The 26,235-nt window shown below is 43.5% G+C and overlaps 1 protein-coding gene across 5 annotated transcripts in view; it reads right to left on the bottom strand.

Annotated features, from left to right (window-relative positions):
- PMFBP1 (polyamine modulated factor 1 binding protein 1) overlaps window positions 1-26,235 on the bottom strand; it is a 1,053,891-nt gene that overhangs the window by 173,401 nt on the left and 854,255 nt on the right. For all 5 annotated transcript variants that reach the window (XM_029608277.1, XM_029608279.1, XM_029608278.1 and 2 more), the window contains one exon: window positions 25,987-26,154. In XM_029608277.1, coding sequence (XP_029464137.1) covers window positions 25,987-26,154 — 168 coding nt within the window. The remainder of the gene's footprint in view (window positions 1-25,986; window positions 26,155-26,235) is intronic.

Below are 26,235 nucleotides of genomic sequence, written 5' to 3' on the forward strand. Positions count from 1 at the left end.
TCGTTGTCGGAGAATGTAATTAAAGCTGTTAGTATAGCTGGGTTTAAAAAAGGTTTGGACAAGTTCCTGGAAAAAATTCCCTGCTTATCCTTGGGATAGACAGCATGAAATCTATCAACTTTTTGAGATCCATGCAGGTTCTTGTGACCTGGATTGGCCACTGTTGGAAATAGGGTACTGGTCTGGTTAGACCTTTACTGTGACACAGTATGGCAAATCTTATGTTCTTATGTAAAAAATTGCAGAAAGAGAAAGATAGGTGACAATATCTAGAAAAGCTAAGAGAAGCTGGAAAAACAGGAATGCAAAGATTAAAATGGAAGAAAAAATAGCAAATAAGCTAAATTGGGGGGACAAGATTATTTTTTAGTTCCCTGTACATACCCGGATCAGTCCAGACTGCTGGGTTATGCCTCCCTTCTAGCAGGTGGAGTCAGAGAACAAACTGAAAAGGCACCCCCTGATAACCCAGCGTGTCATCTGCGATCCTTCAGTATTTCTTTGACTCCAGCAGGTGGAAGACAGCATAACCTGTGGTCCTGGTCTTACTAAATTAATTCAAGAGTACTTTCTTTCTATACTTTGGTGGCCTAATGACTAGATCAACAGGGTAGTGAGTATACAAAAAAAAAAAAAAAGTGTTAGGGATTGTTCTTGCATATGGTGCAGTTTGGGAGTTTAGATTCTCCTATTTACTTGCAGTATACTGTTTCCTTCTCAATGCAGGCATAGCTGAACCTTGTGGTCTTTCAGCTTATTTACCTGGAGAATCAGTGGCAGCTTGTGAGTAGGGGAGATTTACCGGTGGGCCGGTCCCTCTCCCCTACGTGTCAGAGAAGTTTCATTCCTCTGTGTTCAGGGACCTTCCATTCGTTTAAAAAAAAAAAAAAAGAGATAGCCTACTTCATTTCCTGGGCCTCCAGAAGGGGTGGACTTCTACTCAGGCAGCTTATTTTTTTGCGGCGCTATCTGCCATGCCGCGAGGAGTGCAGTGGTCCGCGTGTGGAGAGTCGGCAGCCCGACTCTCCCGCGACGGATTGTATTCGCGCTGCTTGCCTGGGGGCGAGAGCCCTTCTCAGCTGCCTCTGGCAGGCAGCAGATTGCTCTCGCGGCCGCGAGGGGTTGCCAAATGGGGGCTGGATGTTTCCTGTCAGCCGGCTTCGTCCACGCAAAACGCGGGAACGGCAGCCATTTTGAGTGATTCTCACTCACAGGATATTCAAGGTTCCGGTGGAGGAGACTTTCCTCTGCCTCCTTGGTTAAGCCCTGTAACATCCCCGATGACACATGCGAGCCTCCGCCTCCTCCCCCTTCCTTCTCTCCGATGGGGGGGGGGGGGGGGCCTTAAAGAGACAGCACCCTTTTTCATCACAATTTGTGCTGCTCTTACATAAAGCTTATATGGAGGCAGAAGCTGATTTTTCACAGCAACCTCCACTATCAAAGAGACCCAGGCCTGCTGACCCTCAGGAGGCACCTTGGGCTCCGTTACCTCGGACAGTCCCTGATGCAGGGACACTGCCAGATCTGTTAGCTGACCCTGCGCCCTAGGACCCAGATCAAGATCCGGGCGATGACGTGGATTCTGCTGCTCCCGTTGAAGGGGATGATCCACGGGTGCTTCGACTGTTTAGGAGGGAGGAGCTAGATCCTCTAATTCCACATGTGCTTACAGAGCTGGACTTGCCAATTCCACAATCAGTGGCGGATCGACACCCGGGGGATCCGGTGTTGTCTGGTCTTCGCGCTCTGCCTAGATCTTTTCCATTCCACCCAAGCGTCTTGCAGCTCATGACTTGGGAATGGGAAGTTCCTGAAGCCACTCTTCGCATTAGCAGAACCATGGAGAAGCTCTACCCGCTCCCAGATGAATATTTGGACCTCCTTAAGATTCCTAAGGTAGATTCAGCCATAGCGGCTATTGCCAAGCACACTACCATTCCAGTGACGGGCGGCACCAATCTCAAAGATCTACAAGACAGGAAGCTTGAGATCCTTCTGAAATTAATTTTTGAAGTGTCAGCTCTCGGGGTTAGGGCAGCGGTCTGCATTAGTTTCATGCAGAGAGCCACTCTTCGATGGATTCAGCAGCTGCTTATGGCACAGGAGCTACCCCCGGCAGAGGCGGAACAGGCAGATCGCCTGGAAGCAGCCGTCTCTTATATGGCGGATGCTTTGTATGATCTCCTGAGGACCTCCTCCCGAGCAATGTTATCCGCGTTGGCAGTGAGGAGATTACTTTGGCTGCGCCATTGGTCAGCAGATGCTTCTTCCAAGTCTCAGTTGGGATCCTTCCCTTTTAAAGGAAAGCTTTTATTTTGAGACGATCTGGAACAGCTTATCAAGGATTTGGGGGAGAACAAGGTTTACAAATTGCTGGAGGACAAGCCCAGGCCTATTCGTCCTTACAATTCCTATAGGGGTCGTTTCTGGGGCCAGCGGCGTTTTCGCTCAGCTAGGGCCCTGCCTTTTCCTTCTCGGCAGGTTCCGTCAAAGTCGCAGGCTTGGGCACGTTCCTTTTGAGGCAGGCGGCCTCTCCGAGATGGAACTTCCCAAGGTTTCTCCAACACCAAGTCAGCGCAATGAAGTTGCGCCGGCCCATTCCTCTGTTCCGGTGATAGGGGGCCGTCTCTCTCTTTTTCGAGAGGAATGGCTCAAGATCACGTCGGATCAATGGGTCTTAGACATTATAAATCGAGGTTATGCTTTAGATTTTGCTCGCCCACTGCGGGACCTTTTCTTGGTTTCTCCTTGCGGGTCTCGAGTGAAAAGGCAAGTGGTACTCCAGACCCTGGCTCGCTTGAAGGACCTAGGAGTGATCATTCCAGTCCCGCCAGGAGAGTGCCGGACCGGCAGATATTCCATTTACTTCGTAGTTCCCAAAAAGGAGGGCTCATTCCGTCCCATCCTGGACTTGAAGAAGGTCAACAGAGCTCTTCGGGTTCCCCGTTTTCGCATGGAAACCTTGAGATCTGTCATTGCGGCCGTACACAAAGGCGAATATTTGTCATGTTTGGATCTGACAGAGGCTTATCTGCACATTAGCATACAGGAGCATCATCAAAGGTTTCTCCGGTTCATGGTACTAGGAGAACATTACCAGTTGAAAGTGCTACCGTTCGGTCTGGCGACGGCGACACGCTTATTCACCAAGGTCATGGTGGTGGTAGCAGCGTCTTTGCAGAAAGAGGAGATTCTGGTTCATCCCTATTTGGACGACTGGCTCATTCGGGCGAAGTCACAACTCCTCTGCGAACAGGCAGTTCAGTCGGTATTACTGCGGCTTCAGTCACTCGGCTGGGTAGTCAACTTCCCCAAGAGCCAGCTGGTTCCGTCACAAGAATTGGAATTTCTAGGAGCCCGATTCAACACGGTGGTGGGCCAGGTTTTCCTTCCCGTGCAGAGAATGGCCAAGCTCATGTCTCAGGTTCGGCGGCTGCTGGCCCATCGTTTGGGACTACTTACAAGTTCTTGGTTCTATGGCTTCTACTCTGGAGTTGGTCCCATGGGCGTTTGCTCATTTGAGGCCTTTGCAGAGGGCGTTACTTTCCTGCTGGGATCCCAAGTCCAAGGAGTTTCACCTTCAATTGCCTCTCCTGGATCCAGCCAGAAGCAGTCTCCAGTGGTGGCTAGTACCGGAGCACTTACAGCAGGGGATGGATTTGGAGAATCCACAGTGACTGATTGTGACAACGGATGCCAGCCTTACAGGTTGGGGGGCAGTTTGCCAGTCGCACTCTGCTCAAGGTCAGTGGTTGGTTCCAGAGTCAAAGTGGTCCATCAATCGTTTGGAAACCAGAGCAGTTCGTCTGGCATTGTGCAGCTTACTTCCCCTTGTCCACCATCAGTTGGTAAGGATCCTATCTGACAATGCCACCACGGTGGCCTACATCAACCGGCAAGGAGGAACACGGAGTCGGCTGGTGGCCGTCAAAGCGGACAAGCTTATGGTATGGGCAGAGCGCAATCTGCATCGTCTGGCGGTGTCTCACATAGCCGGGGTCGACAACATCCAAGCAGACTTTCTCAGTCGACAGCAGCTAGACCCCAGGGAGTGGAAGCTATCCGAGGAGGCGATGCAGCTCTTGATCAGGTGGTGGGGTGTTCCCCACCTGGACTTGATTGCGACGCGATTGAACGCAAAAGCGGTACAGTTTTTCAGCTGCAGAAGGGAGCACGGAGCAGAAGGGGTAGATGCTCTAGTCCTTCCCTGGCCCAGCGACATACTTCTCTATGTGTTCCCTCCTTGGCCTCTAGTGGGCAAAGTGCTCAGATGGATAGAGTCGCACCGGGACCGGTAATTCTCGTTGCTCCACAGTTGCCGCGGAGACCATGGTTCACGGACCTAATCAACTTGGCGGTCGACGGTCCCATGCGTCTCGGGCACCTTCAGAACCTTCTGCATCAGGGACCAATATTTTTCGATCAGGAGGATCGCTTTTGTCTAGCGGCTTGGCTTATGAGAGGCGACAGCTGAGGAAAAAAGGTTATCCTGAGGCGGTGATTTCTACTCTGCTTCGTGCTCGTAAGACCTCCACGTTGCTTACTTACACACGGGTTTGGAAGGATTTTGATTCCTGGTGTAGTGGTTTTCAGGAGTCCCCGCAAAGAGCCACAGTAGTGCACATTCTCGCGTTCTTACAGGAAGGCCTGAAGAAAGGTTTGGCGTACAGCTCGCTTCGCGTTCAGGTGGCGGCCTTGGGCTACTTGCGAGGTACGGTGGACAGCTCTTCCCTAGTGGGTCATCCAGATGTGGCACGTTTTCTGAAGGGAGCCAAACATTTGAATCCACCAGTACGACCTATCTGCCCTTCATGAAGTTTGAACCTAAGAACATAAGAAAATACCATACTGGGTCAGACCAAGGGTCCATCAAGCCCAGCATCCTGTTTCCAACAGTGGCCAATTCAGGCCATAAGAACCTGGCAAGTACCCAAAAAATAAGTCTATTCCATGTTACCGTCTGGATAGTGGGCACATCTATGTGCTTGCCTCTTTAGACATTTCTACTATATTTGACACAATCGATCACATCTGAAAGAGTATGGCATTGCGGGAACAGTATTAGCTTGATTTGACTCTTTTTAACTGATCGGTCTTGTTGGGCTTCTATGAAGATAGGTGTCCCTCAGGGTTCGGCTTTGTCATCTTTTCTTTTCAACATTTATTTAGCTCCTATATGCAAGACCCTTTCTAGCTTATGTGAAGGATATAAAATTTATGTACATGACCTACAATTGTTTATCAAAGTACAGGATAGATAAGAAATAAGAACATAAGAAAATGCCATACTGGGTCAGACCAAGGGTCCATCAAGTCCAGCATCCTGTTTCCAACAGTGGCCAATCCAGGCCATAAGAACCTGGCAAGTACCCAAAAACTAAGTCTATTCCATGTTACCATTGCTAATGGCAGTGGCCATTTTCTAAGTGAACTTAATAGCAGGTAATGGACTTCTCCTCCAAGAACTTATTCAATCTTTTTTTAAACACCACTATACTAACTGCACTAACCACATCCTCTGGCAACAAATTCCAGAGTTTAATTATGCGTTGAGTAAAAAAGAACTTTCTCCGACTAGTTTTAAATGTGCCCCATGCTAACTTCATGGAGTGCCCCATAGTCCTTCTACTATCTGAAAGAGTAAATAACCGATTCACATCTACCCGTTCTAGACCGCTCATGATTTTAAACACCTCTATCATATCCCCCCTCAGCCGTCTCTTCTCCAAGCTGAAAAGTCCTAACCTCTTTAGTCTTTCCTCATAGGAGAGCTATTCCATTCCCGTTATCATTTTGGTAGCCCTTTTCTGTACCTTCTCCATCGCAATTATATCTTTTTTGAGATGCGGCAACCAGAATTGTACACAGTATTCAAGGTGCAGTCTCACCATGGAGCGATACGGAGGCATTATGACATTTTCCGTTTTATTCACCATTCCTTTTCTAATAATTCCCAACATTCTGTTTGCTTTTTTAACTGCCGCAGCATACTGAACCGACGATTTCAATGTGTTATCCACTATGACGCCTAGATCTCTTTCTTGGGTTGTAGCACCTAATATGGAACCCAACATTGTGTAATTATAGCATGGGTTATTTTTCCCTATATGCATCAACTTGCACTTATCCATATTAAATTTCATCTGCCACTTGGATGCCCAATTTTCCAGTCTCAGAAGGTCTTCCTGCAATTTATCACAATCTGCTTGTGATTTAACTACTCTGAATAATTATGTGTCATCTGCAAATTTGATTATCTCACTCGTCGTATTTCTTCCCAGATCATTTATAAATATATTCAAAAGTAAGGGTCCCAATACAGATCCCTGAGGCACTCCACTGTCTACTCCCTTCCACTGAGAAAATTGTCCATTTAATCCTACTCTCTGTTTCCTATCTTTTAGCCAGTTTGCAATCCATGAAAGGACATCACCACCTATCCCATGACTTTTTACTTTTCCTAGAAGCCTCTCATGAGGAACTTTGTCATATGCCTTCTGAAAATCCAAGTATACTACATCTACCGGTTCACCTTTATTCACGTGTTTATTAACTCCTTCAAAAAAGTGAAGCAGATTTGTAAGGCAAGACTTGCCCTGGGTAAAGCCATGCTGACTTTGTTCCGTTAAACCATGTCTTTCTATATGTTCTGTGATTTTGATGTTTAGAACACTTTCCACTATTTTTCCTGGCACTGAAGTCAGGCTAACCGGTCTGTAGTTTCCCGGATCACCCCTGGAGCCCTTTTTAAATATTGGGGTTACATTTGCTATCCTCCAGTCTTCAGGTACAATGGATGATTTTAATGATAGGTTACAAATTTTTACTAATAGGTCTGAAATTTTGTTTTTTAGTTCCTTCAGAACTCTGGGGTGTATACCATCCGATCCAGGTGATTTACTACTCTTCAGTTTGTCAATCAGGCCTACAACATCTTCTAGGTTCACCGTGATTTGATTCAGTCCATCTGAATCATTACCCATGAAAACCGTCTCCATTATGGGTACCTCCCCAACTTCAGTAAACACCGAAGCAAAGAAATCATTTAATCTTTCCGCGATGGCCTTATCTTCTCTAAGTGCCCCTTTAACCCCTCGATCATCTAGCGGTCCAACTGACTCCCTCACAGGCTTCCTGCTTCGGATATATTTAAAAAAGTTTTTACTGTGAGTTTTTGCCTCTACAGCCAACTTCTTTTCAAATTCTCTGTTAGCCTGTCTTATCAATGTCTTACATTTAACTTGCCAACGTTTATGCTTTATCCTATTTTCTTCTGTTGGATCCTTCTTCCAATTTTTGAATGAAGATCTTTTGGCTAAAATAGCTTCTTTCACCTCCCCTTTTAACCATGCCGGTAATCATTTTGCCTTCTTTCCACCTTTCTTAATGTGTGGAATACATCTAGACTGTGCTTCTAGAATGGTATTTTTTAACAATGACCACACTTCTTGGACATTTTTTACTTTTGTAGCTGCTCCTTTCAGTTTTTTTCTAACAATTTTTCTCATTTTATCAAAGTTTCCCTTTTGAAAGTTTAGCACGAGAGCCTTGGATTTGCACACTGTTCCTCTTCCAGTCAATAAATCAAATTTGATCATATTATGATCACTATTGCCAAGCGGCCCCACCACCATTACCTCTCTCACCAAGTCCTGTGCTCCACTGAGAATTACATCTAAAATTGCTCCCTCTCTCGTTGGTTCCTGAACCAATTGCTCCATAAAACTATCATTTATTCCATCCAGGAATGTTATCTCTCTAGCGTGTCCCGATGATACATGTACCGTCAATATTGGGGTAATTGAAGTCTTCACTAGAAAGACGTCATGTAGACATGTTTTTGCTTAATGTGCTGTTTACTTACAGAGCCATCATAACACCTGCAGGCATACCAGCGCTTTGTGCTTTGAGGTTTTGCCACTTCAGGTCACGTTTCATCATTGGCTCTAGTCCTTTATTCTACTGCATGTATTTAATTGAATTTTTAAATTTTTTGAATTTTTTATAAAATTCTGTATTGGGGTTGAATGTTCCTTAGAGTGACTCTCAATGTCAGAATTACAAATCAGTCCGACGCGCGTTTCGCATCGCTGCATCAGGGACTGAAACACACACACTCCGCTTCAATTTTTTTGACGGATGTAGATTGCCCCGTAACTCAGATTACTTGCTTGGCTATTATTTTTCTGCGAAGGACAAGCAACTTTAGTTATTTAATAAAGCACATTGTATTGATATTAAAATTATTTGGCACATACCTTGGCGATGCTGAATGAAAACAACGGTAAACTCACCCAACCTTGCCGCCGTTTCCTCTTACCGGCGTCTGAGCAAAGTTGCCGCGAGAAGTTCACTGAATTTAAATGATTTTACAGCTGTGTGAAATCAGTCCAGTTCAGCTGTGTGTGAAATCAGTGCAATTCAGCTGCGGGGATGGCGTTTACATAAAATGGACCCACTCAATTTCTTTATTGAGTCCGTGAGGATGCACTGTATTCAATGTAAAAATCTATCGTTGCTCACTTTGGCGAAGACGTTGTTCTCTGTCGCCTCGCCTCCAGTGTTGAGGTATTATTTCCAAGACAGTCCATTTAATCTCTGTAAACACATGTTTATGTTCCAAAAAGTGTGTGACCAGTGGCTCCTCAGTTCTTCCTGTTTTTAAACAGCACTTATGTTCTGTTAGGCAAATACGGATAGGACGCTTTGTCATGCCCACATAGATCAGAGGGCAAGGACAAAATATGGCATAGACAACATGTGATGTTCTGCACGATGATTGAGGTAACAGCATGGTACGTCCTGTTGCAGTACAAATCGTGGTCTGTGATGATTTTAGAGTGCAAAACGTGCAACTAGTAACTGTAGTGTGAGAAATTGGTGACTCACGTAGGCTTGAATGCACCACTTGATCCTTAATGTTCCTGCCTCTAGAGTAGGCTATTCGTATAGGTTCATTAAACATGGGGTGAAGGTCCTGCAGGATTGACCAGTGTGTCTTAATAGCTCTGCTGATAGAGGGAGACGCAAGTGAATGCCTCATGACCAAAGTCTGCGGGTTCGAATCTGGCAACCTCCTAGGAAGGAACAGATAGTCTCGATTGGAGTACAGTGCTCGACGATACGCCCTCTTCACACAAGACACAGGATACCCCCGTTGCAAAAATCGTTTTGCTAGATGTTCCGCCTGTGATTTAAATTCTTCCTCTTCAGTGCATAAACGTCGGATGCGCATGAATTGCCCCACGGGAAGATTAGATTTGAAGATGTGCGGGTGAAAACTATCAAATCTTAGAAAGTTATTGCGCTCATTCTGCTTTCGGTAGAGCGTGGTAATGACGGTTTCTGCCCTTCTGGTTATGAGAATGTCCAAAAATGCCACTTGCTGTTGGTCATAATTGATTGTAAATTTTAGACATGAATTCAAATTATTTAACCACGAATGGAACTCTAGAAGAGATGCAACAGAGCCTTGCCAAATTATGAACACATCGTCTATATATCGTTTCCAGTGTTTAATCTGAGCAACCCACTGGTTGTGGTATATGTACTGTGACTCAAACGCAGTGACAAATAAATTGGCCACATCCGGTGCCATGGCTGCGCCCATGGCAGTAGCACAAATTTGTAAATAAAATTTATCCTGAAACATGAAGTAATTCTTACTTAATGCTAGGTGTAACAGTTCAATCACAAATGATGTAGGGATGCGTTGTGGGGACGTACGGTTCTTTAATACTGTAGAAATTACTGTTAACAACTCTTCTTGTGGTATGACTGTATAAAGTGATTCTATGTCCATGGTGACGAGGATGCTGTCCTTAGTCAATGTAACTGTAGAAAGAAATTTCAACATTTCAGACGTATCCTTGATATATGAATCCGCTTGAGAGACATATGGCTGTAACAATTTATCTAGAAAAATTGAGATTGGTTCCAACACTGATTGTTTGGCAGAGACGATTGGTCTACCGGGGGGTTTTTCTACATTTTTATGGATTTTGGGGACGATGTATATCACCGGAATAGTGGGTTGTTTATTGATGAGAAAGTCTCGCTCACTGCTGGTCAAAAATTTCGAGTCATATCCCCTGTTCACCACTTGGATAACTTCCACTAATATTTCATCAGTTGGATCTGATTGCAACTCCTGGTAGAACGATGTATTTGAAAGTTGCCTCTGAATTTCCTCTGAATTCCTCTGAATTTCCTCTGAATTTCCATTAAACCAGCGGATAAGGGGGGCGCGGTGGTTATCATGAGTCACACTTCATATATTGAGGAAATTCAGAGGCAACTTTCAAATACATCGTTCTACCAGGAGTTGCAATCAGATCCAACTGATGAAATATTAGTGGAAGTTATCCAAGTGGTGAACAGGGGATATGACTCGAAATTTTTGACCAGCAGTGAGCGAGACTTTCTCATCAATAAACAACCCACTATTCCGGTGATATACATCGTCCCCAAAATCCATAAAAATGTAGAAAAACCCCCCGGTAGACCAATCGTCTCTGCCAAACAATCAGTGTTGGAACCAATCTCAATTTTTCTAGATAAATTGTTACAGCCATATGTCTCTCAAGCGGATTCATATATCAAGGATACGTCTGAAATGTTGAAATTTCTTTCTACAGTTACATTGACTAAGGACAGCATCCTCGTCACCATGGACATAGAATCACTTTATACAGTCATACCACAAGAAGAGTTGTTAACAGTAATTTCTACAGTATTAAAGAACCGTACGTCCCCACAACGCATCCCTACATCATTTGTGATTGAACTGTTACACCTAGCATTAAGTAAGAATTACTTCATGTTTCAGGATAAATTTTATTTACAAATTTGTGCTACTGCCATGGGCGCAGCCATGGCACCGGATGTGGCCAATTTATTTGTCACTGCGTTTGAGTCACAGTACATATACCACAACCAGTGGGTTGCTCAGATTAAACACTGGAAACGATATATAGACGATGTGTTCATAATTTGGCAAGGCTCTGTTGCATCTCTTCTAGAGTTCCATTCGTGGTTAAATAATTTGAATTCATGTCTAAAATTTACAATCAATTATGACCAACAGCAAGTGGCATTTTTGGACATTCTCATAACCAGAAGGGCAGAAACCGTCATTACCACGCTCTACCGAAAGCAGAATGAGCGCAATAACTTTCTAAGATTTGATAGTTTTCACCCGCACATCTTCAAATCTAATCTTCCCGTGGGGCAATTCATGCGCATCCGACGTTTATGCACTGAAGAGGAAGAATTTAAATCACAGGCGGAACATCTAGCAAAACGATTTTTGCAACGGGGGTATCCTGTGTCTTGTGTGAAGAGGGCGTATCGTCGAGCACTGTACTCCAATCGAGACTATCTGTTCCTTCCTAGGAGGTTGCCAGATTCGAACCCGCAGACTTTGGTCATGAGGCATTCACTTGCGTCTCCCTCTATCAGCAGAGCTATTAAGACACACTGGTCAATCCTGCAGGACCTTCACCCCATGTTTAATGAACCTATACGAATAGCCTACTCTAGAGGCAGGAACATTAAGGATCAAGTGGTGCATTCAAGCCTACGTGAGTCACCAATTTCTCACACTACAGTTACTAGTTGCACGTTTTGCACTCTAAAATCATCACAGACCACGATTTGTACTGCAACAGGACGTACCATGCTGTTACCTCAATCATCGTGCAGAACATCACATGTTGTCTATGCCATATTTTGTCCTTGCCCTCTGATCTATGTGGGCATGACAAAGCGTCCTATCCGTATTCGCCTAACAGAACATAAGTGCTGTTTAAAAACAGGAAGAACTGAGGAGCCACTGGTCACACACTTTTTGGAACATAAACATGTGTTTACAGAGATTAAATGGACTGTCTTGGAAATAATACCTCAACACTGGAGGCGAGGCGACAGAGAACAACGTCTTCGCCAAAGTGAGCAACGATAGATTTTTACATTGAATACAGTGCATCCTCACGGACTCAATAAAGAAATTGAGTGGGTCCATTTTATGTAAACGCCATCCCCGCAGCTGAATTGCACTGATATCACACACAGCTGAACTGGACCGATTTCACACAGCTGTAAAATCATTTAAATTCAGTGAACTTCGGGGGCCCGAGTTGGAGGAGAGAGGGGCGACTAGTCCTGTCATCGCTTACTGCTTGACCCGATAACACACTTGGGTAAGCCCCGGTACAGCTGAGACCAGATTTTCGGGACTCTAAAGGAGGCGGAAGTGACGTCAGTGGGCGTCCGCTCCTTAAATTGAGGAGCAAATCGGCGCATACCTGGGGCCCGAGTTGGAGGAGAGAGGGGCGACCAGTCCTGTCATCGCTTACTGCTTGACTCGATAACACACTTGGGTAAGCCCCGGTACAGCTGAGACCAGATTTTCGGGACTCTAAAGGAGGCGGAAGTGACGTCAGTGGGCGTCCGCTCCTTAAATTGAGGAGCAAATCGGCGCATACCTGGGGCCCGAGTTGGAGGAGAGAGGGGCGACCAGTCCTGTCATCGCTTACTGCTTGACCCGATAACACACTTGGGTAAGCCCCGGTACAGCTGAGACCAGATTTTCGGGACTCTAAAGGAGGCGGAAGTGACGTCAGTGGGCGTCCGCTCCTTAAATTGAGGAGCAAATCGGCGCCCGTCGCCGTCGGCGCGTGTCGCCTAGGCGGCGGATTGAGTCGTGCGCATCACTACAGGCTGGGAGGCTGATTTCAACTAGCCGATAAATTGCTGATTCTCGTCCTTCTACCTATATTTTGGCGACGAAAGAGTGAGTAATCCCACAAGGTGTTTATCTACAATATTGACAATGCCCCATACTAAAAGAAAAGGCAAAGTCAGGCAGGAAGCCTCTACCCCTGCCAGACCAGGTCCTTTACAAACCACCCTGACTGGTTTTTACTCACGCACGGATAATGTAACCCCGGAGTATCCCATTACAAGTGGAGATTTTGAGCAGATATCTCCCTTGTCGGGAGAAGTGAGCCTTAGTCCCGGGGTTCCAATGACACCAATTCCACCAACGATCCCTGTTGGTATTTATGATCAAGGCTCTCCAATGCTACGGACAGCGTGTGCATTGGTCAACCCGTTAGAGGAAGTTCATGAAAATCCAGCAGGGATAGTAGAAGGGAAGTGGGTTAGCTCACTGTCCCAGCGATTGGATCAAAGATCTGGTGAACTAATTGGAACTACTACGATAACTGAAGTTTGTCCACTTGGCCCCTCCCCTGGAAATGCCTCTGAACAGGAACGGGCTCAACTTTTTTGTACTCCACCTGCTCCTAATGTTGATCTTGGGGACCCCAAAAAAGTGTCATTGGAAATGTTATGGACAGCTATTATGTCTTTACAGAAAAACGTAGAAAGTTTAAATGTTAACATAAAGGATGTTCAGACTACACTCCAGGGGCTAAGCCCGAGAGTAATAAATAATGGGACTACTCTTAAGGTAGTTGAGGTAGAGATAAGTAAAATAAAGGAGGTGCAAACATCTATAATAAAAGGGGAAAGTATTATGGCTAAAAAACTTGAGAATTTGGAGAATGTGGTACGCTATCCTAATTTAAGGTTTGTAAATTTCCCTAAATGTAAGATGATTTCACCCATTGAACAGCTTAAGAACTACTTTTTAGAAGTTTTGTCTCTTCCATCTGATAAATTTCCATCTATTATTAATGCGTATTTCCTGGGTGAAAGAATTCAAAATCAAAATGTTAATTTAACTATCCCCCCACAGGAAAATACTCTGAATATTACCGAGCTTATAGAAACCTCTTTCACTGACCAGATCGAAAAAAGGGGAACATTAATAGTAAAATTTGCCCTTTCCATGGAAAGGGATAAAATTTTAAAACTTTTTATGCAGAAAAGATCCCTTTTATATTTAGGTCAGAAGTTATGGGTTTACCCGGACGTAGCAAAAGACACCCAATTACGTAGAAAAAAGTTTATTATGTTAGCTAATTTAGCTAGAACTTATGGAATCCAGATTATAATACGATTCCCTTGTAAATGCATTATGAGGGTAGATGGTGTAAAATATGTCTACTATGATCCATTAGAACTGGAAAGGTTCCTGGAAGAACGCAGAAGTCAGGGTCAATAATGGCCTTCTCCAGTTAAAATAGTTGGATTTAAATAGATCTGTGTATCCTTTCGTCATACCTGATTAGGAAAGTGTTCTTTTTTCTTTTGAAATGAATAAATTAGGTCTGCTCTTCGGACCCCTATATTGTTTGGTAATTGGAAAAAAAGGAAACAAATGTTCTTTTTTCTTTCTTAATAATGTATATAAGGTTTATGTTCCTTATTTTCCTTAAAACTTCAATGTTAAATTGGAAACAGAATATGTGAATTTTAATTTGTTTTGAAAATTCATAAATAAAGAATATAATAAAAAAAAAAAAAAAAAAAATTCAGTGAACTTCTCGCGGCAACTTTGCTCAGACGCCGGTAAGAGGAAACGGCGGCAAGGTTGGGTGAGTTTACTGTTGTTTTCATTCAGCATCGCCAAGGTATGTGCCAAATAATTTTAATATCAATACAATGTGCTTTATTAAATAACTAAAGTTGCTTGTCCTTCGCAGAAAAATAATAGCCAAGCAAGTAATCTGAGTTACGGGGCAATCTACATCCGTCAAAAAAATTGAAGCGGAGTGTGTGTGTTTCAGTCCCTGATGCAGCGATGCGAAACGCGCGTCGGACTGATTTGTAATTCTGACATTGAGAGTCACTCTAAGGAAGATTCAACCCCGATACAGAATTTTATAAAAAATTCAAAAAATTTAAAAATTCAATTAAATACATGCAGTAGAATAAAGGACTAGAGCCAATGATGAAACGTGACCTGAAGTGGCAAAACCTCAAAGCACAAAGCGCTGGTATGCCTGCAGGTGTTATGATGGCTCTGTAAGTAAACAGCACATTAAGCAAAAACATGTCTACATGACGTCTTTCTAGTGAAGATTTGTATTCGTTGTGTTCGATCATAACTGTTTATAGTGTGTGGTAATTGAAGTCTCCCATTATTACTGCATTACCAATTTGGTTAGCTTCCCTAATTTCTCTTAGCATTTCACTGTCCGTCTCACCATCTTGACCAGGTGGATGGTAGTATACCCCTATCACTATAGTCTTCCCCGACACACAAGGGATTTCTACCCATAAAGATTCAATTTTGTATTTAGTCTAATGCAGGATGATTATCCTGTTGGACTCTATGCCATCCCGGACATAAAGCGCCACACCTCCTCCTGGGTGCTCCTCTCTGTCATTGCGATATAATTTGTACCCCGGTATAGCACGGTCCCATTGGTTATCCGCTTTCCACCATGTCTCTGAGATGCCAATTAAGTCTATGTCATCATTCACTGCTATACATTCTAATTCTCCCATCTTGCTTCTTAGACTTCTGGCATTAGCATACAAACATTTCAAAGTTTGTTTTTTGTTTGTATTTTCATTCTGCTTTTTAATTGATAGGGATAAGTTAGAATTTTTAGCTCAGGTGAGTTTTTAGTTACAGGCACTTGGACTATTTTTCTAATTATTGGAACCTCACTGTCGGGATGCCCTAATTCTAATGCGTCATTAGTATCCTTTGAAGATACCCCTCTCCAAACCATGCGCTGCTGAGCGACTGTCGGCTTTCCCCTTTGTTCTAGTTTAAAAGCTGCTCTATCTCCTTTTTAAAGGTTAGCGCCAGCAGTCTGGTTCCACCCTGGTTAAGGTGGAGCCATCCCTTCGGAAGAAACTCCTCCTTCCCCAAAAGGTTCCCCAGTTCCTAACAAAACTGAATCCCTCTTCCTTGCACCATCGTCTCATCCACGCATTGAGACTCCGGAGCTCTGCCTGCCTCTGGTGACCTGCGCATGGAACAGGGAGCATTTCAGAGAATGCTACCCTGGAGGTTCTGGATTTAAGCTTTCTACCTAAGAGCCTAAATTTGGCTTCCAGAACCTCCCTCCCACATTTTCCTATGTCGTTGGTGCCCACATGTACCACGACATAAGAACATAAGAAAATGCTATACTGGGTCAGACCAAGGGTCCATCAAGCCCAGCATCCTGTTTCCAACAGTGGCCAATCCAGGCCATAAGAACCTGGCAAGTACCCAAAAACTAAGTCTATTCCATGTAACCATTGCTAATGGCAGTGGCTATTCTCTAAGCTGGCTCCTCCCCAGCACTGTCTAAAATCCTATCTAGGTGACGCGTGAGGTCCGCCACCTTCGCACCAGGTAGGCATGTTACCAGGCGATCCTCACGCCCACCAGCCACCCAGCTATCTACATTCCTAATAATTGAATCACCAAATATGACGGCCGACCTAACCCTTCCCTCGTGGGCAGTAGGCCTTGGGGAGATATCCTCAGTGCGAAAGGACAATGCATCATCTGGAAAGCAGGCCCTTGCTACAGGATCCTTTCCTGCTGCACCTGGTTGGTGCTCTCCCATCATGAGACCTTCTTCCTCCAAGGCAGCACCAGGGCTGCCAGTCTGAAGTTGGGACTTGACTACTATGTCCCTGAAGGTCTCATCTATATACCTCTCTGTCTGCCTCAGCTCCTCCAGGTCTGCCACTCTAGCCTCCAGAGATTGGACTCGTTCTCTGAGAGCCAGGAGCTCTTTGCATCGCATGCATATGTACAACCTCTCACCGGTGGGTAAAAAAATCATACATGTGACACTCTATGCAAAAGTCTGGGAAGCCCCCCCTCTTGCTGCTGGACTGCTGCCTTCATCTCAATTTTGATCAGTTCCTAGTTAGGTTTTAGGTTGCTATGAGAGTAGGAATGTGTCTAACGTCCTTTAAATGTATTAGTGAATTCACTATGTGTCTGATAGTGGCCTACCAGACACATAGTCTGATCGAATTCTCAATAAAGTTTTTGTTGTTTTTTTTTTTTGAAAGTGGCACCTGCCTATAAATTAAGGGATGAGCTAGGGGTGGGTGCGCGAGGGGTGGGAGGGTTGGGAAATACAAACAGTCTAACTTCAGTTAGTCAGCCAGAGTGACTCACTGCTCTCTTGATTAACAAATGTTGGTCCCTATTCAAACCGAATCACACTACCTCAAGACCTTTCCAAGGTGAGTAACTGAGCTGATCTATTCAACTTTTTTACTTAGGTATACACTGCTCCTAGCTTATTTCTAGCTTCTGGCTACTTTTTTGAGGGGGGGGTTTGGGGGGGGGGGTTCAATACAAACACTCAGTTCTTTAAAAGTCTGCAGAACACTCAGTTCTGCAGACTTTTAAAAATAAACACATTACCTACTGCTTACTAGCTACCTTATTGACTATTTAAAAATACAAACAGTCTAACTTGTTTATTCACTGCCTTTCTGACTATTAAAGGCACAAACATACAAACACACTAAATAATATTCCCAGATAGTTAACTTTGCCCCAATACTTTTAAAAAAGACAATGTCCCAAGCAAAAACTTACTGATTCCTTTCAGCCACCAGCAAGGTGATCCTCTCCTCTCAGTGTTCCTACTGGAATGGGTTACTGAGCTCTACCCTTCTAATTTATTAAGTGCTTCTAAGGTAAATTAGTACAAAATAGTTCCTTTAGAGATTTACACTTCAGTTAGTTTTCCTGAGTGACTCACTGCTCTCTTGATTAACAAATGTTGGTCCCTATTCAAACCCAATCACACTACCTCAACACCTTTCCAAGGTGAGTAACTGAGCTGAACTATTCAACTTTTTTACATAAGAAATTGCCATGCTGGGTCAGACCAAGAGTCCATCAAGCCCAGCATCCTGTTTCTAACAGAGGCCAACCCAGGCCACAAGAACCTGGCAAGTACCCAAACATCAAGAAGATCCCATGTTACTAATGCCAGTAATAGCAGAGGCCATTCCCTATGTCAACTTGATTAATAGCAGTTAATGAACTTCTCCTCCAAGAAATTATCCAAACCTTTTTTAAATCCAGCTACACTAACTGCACTAACCACATCCTCTGGCAACAAATTCCAGAGCGTAATTGTGCATTGAGTGAAAAAGGATTTTCTCCAATTAGTCTTAAATGTGCTACTTGCTAACTTCATGGACTGCCCCCTAGTCTGTTATCCAAAAGTGTAAATAACCGATTCACATCTACTCATTCAAGACCTATCATGATTTTAATCACCTCTATCATATCCCCCGCCCTCCGCTGTCTCTTCTCCAAGCTGAACAGCCCTAACCTCTTCAGCCTTTCCTCATAGGGGTGCTGTTCCATCTACTTATCATTTTGGTTGCCCTTCTCTGTGCCTTCTCCATCTCAACTATATCTTTTTTGAGATGCGGTGAACAGAATCGTACACAGTGTTCAAGGTGCGATCTCATCATGAAGCGATACAGAGGCATTAAGACATTTTCTGTTTTATTCACCATTCCCTTCCTAATAATTCCTAACATTCTGTTTGCTTTTTTGCCCGCTGCAGTACACTGAGCAGACGATTTCAAATTATTATCCACTATAATGCCTAGATCTTTTTCCTGGGTGGTAGCTCCTAATATGGAACCTAATATCGTGTAACTACAGCAAGGGTTATTTTTCCCTGTATGCAACACCTTCCACTTGTCCACATTAAATTTCCTCTGCCGTTTGGATGACCAATCTTCCAGTCTCGCAAGATCCTCCTGTAATGTATCACAATCCACTTGTGATTTAACTACTCTGAATAATTTTGTATCATCCGCAAATTTGATAACCTCACTCGTCATATTCCTTCCAGATCATTTATAAATATATTGAAAAGCACCAGTCCAGTACAGATCCTTTAGGCACTCCACTGTTTACCCTTTCCACTGAGATAATTGACCATTTAATGCTACTCTCTGTTTCCTTACTTTTAACTAGTTTGTAATCCACGAAATGACCTCGCATCCTATCCCATGACTTTTTAGCTTTCTTAGAAGCCTCTCATGAGGTACTTTGTCATACGCCTTCTGAAAATCCAAATACACTGCATCTACCAGTTCACCTTTATCCACGTTTATTAACACCTTCAAAAAAAAGAAGCAGATTTGTTAAGCAATACTTCTCTTGGGTAAATCCATGTTGACTGTGTTCCATTAAACCATGTCTTTCTATATGCTTTGTGACTTTGATCTTTAGAATAGTTTCCACTATTTTTCCCGGCACTGAGGTCAGGCTCATTGGTCTATAGTTTCCCGAATGCCACTGGAGCCCTTTTTAAATATTGGTGTTACATTGGCCACCCTCCAATCTTCAGGCACAATGGATGATTTTAATGATAGGTTACAAATTTTAAATAATAGATCTGAAATTTCATTTTTTAGTTCCTTCAGTACCTTAAGATGCATACCATCCGGTCCAGGTGATTTATTTATTTTTATACCAGCATTCGTAGGACACATCATGTCGGTTTACAAGTAACTGAGAAAGGAAATTACAATGAACGAGGAAAGAGGGCTAACTGGATAATATACAAAAGTACAGGTGAAGAGAGTCAACGAGCAGAGTTACCACTTTGCATTCATGTTAGGGTTAGATAAGCAAGTGAACTATAAACAATGTTAAGGAAGCATGTGCACTTAAGAAGTTAGCATATGGAACTTATTTACAGTATGAAGGAGGCAAGTGCACGTATGTACAGATAAATGCTGGTGCAGGGGGGAGGAAAAGAGGGAGGGAGCGAGAAGGGAAAGGAGAAGGGAAAAGGAGCGGGGGGGGGGGTGGCAGGAACAGGGGTACAACAGAACGAGGGTACTTTCAGGGAGAGGATGCTAGGGGGTGAGAGGGCGGGGTGGGAGGAGGTTGTGGGGCGCTAGGGGAGGGAGGAGGGGGGGTACAGGGAAGGTATAGGGGAGGTCAGGGAGAAGGTAGATAGGCTACTCTTTAGTTTGTCAATCTGGCCTACTACATCTTCCAGGTTCACAGTGATTTGGTTCAGTTCATCTGTCTCATCACCCTTGAAAACCATCTCTGGAACTGGTATCTCCCCAACATCCTCATTAGTAAACACAGAAGCAAAGAATTCATTTAGTCTTTCTGCAATGGCCTTATCTTCCCTAAGAGCCCCTCGGTCATCTAACGGTCCAATCGACTCCCTCACAGGTTTCTTGCTTCAGATATATTTTAAAAAGTTTTATTATGAATTTTTGCCTCTATGGCCAACTTCATTGCAAATTCTCACTTCGCCTGTCTTATCAATGTTTTACACTTAACTTGAAAATGTTTATGCTTTTTCCTGTTTTCTTCAGATGGATCCTTCTTCCAATTTTTGAAGGATGTTTTTTTGGCTACAATAGTCTCTTTCACCTCACCTTTTAACCATGCTGGTAATCGTTTTGTCTTCCTTCCACCTTTCTTAATGCGTGGAATACATCTGGACTGCACGTCTAGGATTGTATTTTTAAACAATGTCCATGTCTGTTGAAAACTTAACCTTTGCAGCTGCACCTTTCAGTTTTTTTCTAACTATTTTCCTCATTTTTTCAAAGTTTTCCTTTTGAAAATGTAGTGCTAGAGCTGTAGATTTACTTATTCTCCCCCTTCCAGTTATTAGTTTAAATTTGATCATGTTATGATCACTATTGCCAAGTGGCCCACTACCGTTACCTCACTCACCAAATCCTGTGTTCCACTAAGAATTAAATCTAAAATATCTTCCTCTCTTGTTGGTTCCTGAGACAATTGTTCTATGAAGTAGTCGTTTATTACATACAGGAACTTTATGTCTCTAGCAAGTCCTGATGTTACATTTACCCAGTCAATATTGGGGTAATTGAAATCTATCCACAAAACAGTGCAAGTAAATGTAATAGTCCCAAAAAGGATTCATCAACAAATTCTCATTTATTAAATTTTCACACTTATTGCGGCAACTCCACTGATTTCACACAAGGGCAACTTTACACAGAGGTCCCCCTGTGGGGACTTGCTGAAGTGCAGGTTTAGCTCATTGTGTTGCTTGGTAATTGAAATCTCCCATTATTACTGCACTACCAAATTGGTTAGCTTAACATTTCTTAACATTTCATCATCTGTCTGACCATTTTGTCCAGGTAGACGGTAATATACTCCTATCACTATACTCTTACCCAACACACATGGGTCAGCTACTGAGGCCCTTCTTGGCTTCTGTTTAACCGCTGTAAGAAAATGACTTTTAATAAGCTTTCCCTCAATATGGACAAAACTAATTTCTTAATAATTCAAAGGGAACTCTACCAAGTCCATCCAGAGGTTGTGCACATTGAAAATATGGTATTCCCTCTAGTTCCTTGTGTAAGAAGTTTAGGTATCTGGATTGACTGAAATCTGTTTTTTCGATCTCACGTTAAATCTGTAGTTCATTCTGGTTTATATAAACTGCTGGTCCTTCATGGAATGAGACAACTTCTAGATATATCTGATTCTTGCAACATTGTTCAAGCCTCACTTTTGCCCTTGATACATTTTTGTAATGCAATCCATCTTGATTTACCATCTACTGTTATTAGAACTTTACAAATGCTGGTTAACTTTGCAGCACTCCTTCTTTTTGGAGTGAATTGGAGAGCGCATATTACACCTATTTTCGTTGATCTTCACTGGCTCCAGTTCAGCAATGAGTTTATAAAATTGTCACTGTGGTTTTTAAATTGCTGCATTCTAACGTGACACCTTGGGCAAATGTGATACTAAGGGTTTATCAACCTATGTGCAATTTGAGATCTGCCACTAGAGGTTTTCTAGATGTTCCCTCCCTGAAATATGCATGTTTAGTGTCCACACACGTGTCCTCTTTTTCTGTAATAGCGCCAGTGTTTTGGATTATCTGACCTCAGGATTTGCATTTAGAAAAGAACTTTAAAACAATTTTAAAGACACATCATTCTAAGCAGGCCTAATTTTAATTTGGAAGTCATCTAGTTTTGGAATATCTTATCTCAGGCTTTTGTTTAGAAGAGAACTTTATAAACTTTTAAAATGGTGTTAGTCACATTTTTAAGCAGGTTTATTGTTTAATCTGGGCAAGTCACTATTTTAAATTTTGTCTTGATGCTTTGTATTTTATCTCTGCTAACTTATTTGTGTAGTTTTTAAATTGTATTTATTGATTTTATATTTTAGATACATATGAATATGAACTATATAGTATTTTATTTTTTGCTGGATACTGTAAATTGCTTAGTAGCATATGGTGTAAGCGATTAATAAATACTACCAAACATAAGCATAAAGATAAAGTCACCAGCCAAAACATTGGGGGGGATTGTGGGACTGGACTGCAGCAGATAATGTGTCTGGTACAGAACTCTCTCAACTCCTCTGGCATGTATGTCATAGACAAGAAGATAAATCCAGGGAGAAGGAAACATATAAATGATGGCAGAAGAAGACCAAATGGCCCATCCAGTCTGCCCAGCAAGCTTCGCACTTTTTTTTTTCTCATACTTATCTGTTTCTTTTGGCTCTTAGTAACCTTTTGGTTCTATTTCCCTTCCACCCCCACCATTAACGTAGACAGCAGTGTTGGAACTGCACCTAAGTGAAATATCTAGCTTAATTAGTTAGGGGTAGTAACTGCCGCAATAAGCAAGCTACACCCATGCTTATTTGTTTACCCTAACTATGTAATTCAGTCCTTGTTGGTTGTTGTCTGTATATAGATCCACTTTTCTTCATTCCCCCTGCCGTTGAAGCAGAGAGCAATGCTGGATATCCGTGAAGTATCGGTCTTCCTCCCCTGCCGTTGAAGCAGAGAGCTATGCGGGATATGCGTGAAGTATCGGTCTTCCTCCCCTACAGTTGAAGCAGAGAGCTATGCAGGATATGCCTGAAGTATCGGTCTTCCTCCCCTGCCGTTGAAGCAGAGAGCTATGCTGGATATGCGTGAAGTATCGGTCTTCCTCCCCTGACGTTGAAGCAGAGAGCTATGCTGGATATGCATTGAAAGTGAAGTATCAGGCTTATTTGGTTTGGGGTAGTAACCGCTGTAACAAGCAAGCTACTCCCCGCTTTTTTGTGAATGCAAATCCTTTTTTCTACATTTCCTCTTGCCATTGAAGCTTAGAGCAATGTTGGAGTCGCATTAACCGTATGTTTATTGAATAAGGGTATTATCTCCAGGTAGTAGCCGTCATTCCCGCGAGTCACCCACTCTTCATTCACGTCCTCTAGACTTCATGGATCCACAGTGTTTATCCCACGCCCCTTTGAAGTCCTTCACAGTTCTGGTCTTCACCACTTCCTCCGGAAGGGCATTCCAGGCATCCACCACCCTCTCCGTGAAGAAATACTTCCTGACATTGGTTCTGAGTCTTCCTCCCTGGAACTTCAAATCGTGAACATTGGTTCTGTTGATTTTTTTCCGACGGAAAAGGTTTGTCCTCTTTGGATCATTAAAACCTTTCAAGTATCTGAAAGTCTGTATCATATCACCTCTGCTCCTCCTTTCCTCCAGAGTGTACATATTTAGATTCTTCAATCTCTCCTCATAAGTCATTTGATGAAGACCCTCCACCTTTTTGGTTGCCCTTCTCTGGACCGCCTCCATCTTGTCTCTGTCTCTTTGGAGATACGGTCTCCAGAACTGAACACAGTACTCCAGGTGAGGCCTCACCAAGGACCTGTACAAGGGGATAATCACTTCCCTTTTCTTACTCGATATACCTCTCTCTATGCAGCCCAGCATTCTTCTGGCTTTAGCTATCGCCTTGTCACATTGTTTCGCCGACTTCAGATCATTAGATACCATCACCCCAAGGTCTTTCTCCTGCTCCATGCACATCAGTCTTTCTTCCCCCATCGAATACAGTTCATTCGGATTTCCACTCCCCATATGCATGACTCTGCACTTCTTGGCATTGAATCTCAGTTGCCATATCTTCGACCACTCTTCCAGCTTCCTTAAATCCCATCTCATTCTCTCCACTCCTTCCGGCGTGTACACTCTGTTGCAGATCTTAGTGTCATCCGCAAAAAGACAAACCTTACCTTCTATTCTGTCCGCAATGTCGCTCACAAAGATATTGAACAGGACCGGTCCCAACAACGATCCTTGCGATACACCGCTTAAAACTGCTCTCTCTTCAGAGAGAGTTCCATTTACCATCACACATTGTCTTCTGTCCGTCAACCATTTTGCAACCCAGGCCACCACCTCGGCACTCACTCCTAAGCTTCTCATTTTATTCACCAGTCTCCTATGCGGGACTGTATCAAAAGCTTTGCTGAAATCCAAGTAGATGACATCGAGTGATCTTCCTTGATCCAATTCCTTGGTTACCCAGTCAAAAAAGTCTATCAGATTTGTCTGACAGGATCTTTCCCTGGTGAATCCATGCTGCCTCTGGTCCAGCAATTCTCCCGACTGTAGACAGTTCACTATTCTCTCTTTCAACAGTGACTCCATTACTTTTCCCACCACTGAAAGTGAGGCTAACTGGTCTGTAGTTACCAGCCTCTTCTCTGTTCCCACTCTTGTGAAGCGGGACCACCATCGCTCTTCTCCAATCACTCGGCACCACTCCTGTTTCTAGGGATCTATTGAACAGGTCACACAGCGGACCCACCAGCACATCTCTGAGCTCCCTCAGTATCCTGGGATGAACCTCATCAGGCCCCATGGCTTTGTCCACTTTCAGTTTCCCCAGCTCTTCCCATACATTCTCTACTGTAAATGGAGTTACATCTACTCCACTGTCACAATACTGGCCCCTGAAGGCACAATACTGGCTTCTGAACCACAGGTGTTGAGAAATGGCAACCCAGCTTCCTCTCCGCCCTCACACTCCCAAAATGGCCGCCACCTGCTCCACAGGTCCCTCTTCTAGAGTGAATCAGCTCCCCCAAGGCTCTGCAAGCACAACTCCTTCACCTATCTGCTGCTCCATTTGCTTCCTTTCCTCCAAAAATAAATGCGGCCTAACTATGCCATTCCCCGATCTGTCGCCTGCAATCAACTTAGTCAGTGTAGAATACAATCTCCTTCCAGTGCACTGCCACAGCAAACAGTTCTCACCGCTAGAGTAAGAAAAACACCGGGAAGGCACAGAGCTCACCGGAGAATTTCTTCAACTGGCTCCCCATTTCTCCCCCAGCTCCTCCAGTTACACTGCTTTGATTACTTTTTTTTTTGCAAACTTTATATGCAGTAAAAATAAAAGGCAGGCAAGACACTTTTTTTCTTTTCCTTTGTTCAGATCCATAGGTGGGAAAGGAAGAAAAAAAAACTCTAGACTAGTTTAAATAAAAAATTCAAACAAATCTCTGCCCCAGGCTAACTGAGGTAGGGAGCTGATGATCACCTCAGGAATTGCCTCCAAGTGCATCGAAGACTATGTTCATTCATCTGGATTGATGTGACTGAATGAAGAGAAACATCTTTTATTGTGTGGTATTAATTGGTGATTTTATATTGTTAACCGATTTAGTCTTCCCATCCATCAGCCATGTCCCTAACACTATACCTCATAAAGCCCAGCAGCTTTCTTCCCTCCACCCAACTCTAGTGCTCTCTGATTATTTCCTTCCTTGTCTCTCTGCAGTTAGGTAATTTGATATACCACTTCTCTATATAAAATCAAACAATTAATCTCCTGTCCTCCCCATTAGTATTTCTATTTTCTCACTCTATCTTCTTCACCAGTTTCCTACTGGTGCTCTCTCTCAAACACCAATCTGCTGCATGCATGCTTTTTTCCTCACACCAATCTCTCACATGCGAACTCACCTTCACACACCAATATTCTTCATGCCAATTCCCCATGCATGCTCACTCATTCCACCAATTCCCCATGTGCACTCGTTTTCTCACACCAGTCTCTCAAATGCACTCGCTCTTTCACACCAATCTCCCACATGAACTCGCTCTCTCACACCAATCTCCCACATGAACTCACTCTCTCACACCAATCTCCCACAGAAACTCGCTCTCTCACACCAATCTCCTATACAAACTAACTCTCACAAACCGATCTCCCATGTATGTATTTTTTCTCTCTTACCAATCTCTTGCTGTATTGCAGTTTTCCTCTTAGTTCTTCTGCTTCTCTTTCCAGAGCATTTTCCTGGTCCTTTGATCTCAGAGCTTGTCTCCGGAGATCTTCCTCATAGGCATGTTGCTGGTTTAACTCCTCTTGAAGGTTCCTCGTAGTAATCTCCTGGTCCTGGAGCTGTTGAAAGTGACATTTGATAGTGGGGTAATATGGACTCATGTTTGTATACAACTCTAAAACCTCCACCCTCGAACTACT

Source organism: Rhinatrema bivittatum, chromosome 7 (assembly GCF_901001135.1).
Source record: "Rhinatrema bivittatum chromosome 7, aRhiBiv1.1, whole genome shotgun sequence".
Classification (NCBI taxonomy): Eukaryota; Metazoa; Chordata; class Amphibia; order Gymnophiona; family Rhinatrematidae; genus Rhinatrema; species Rhinatrema bivittatum.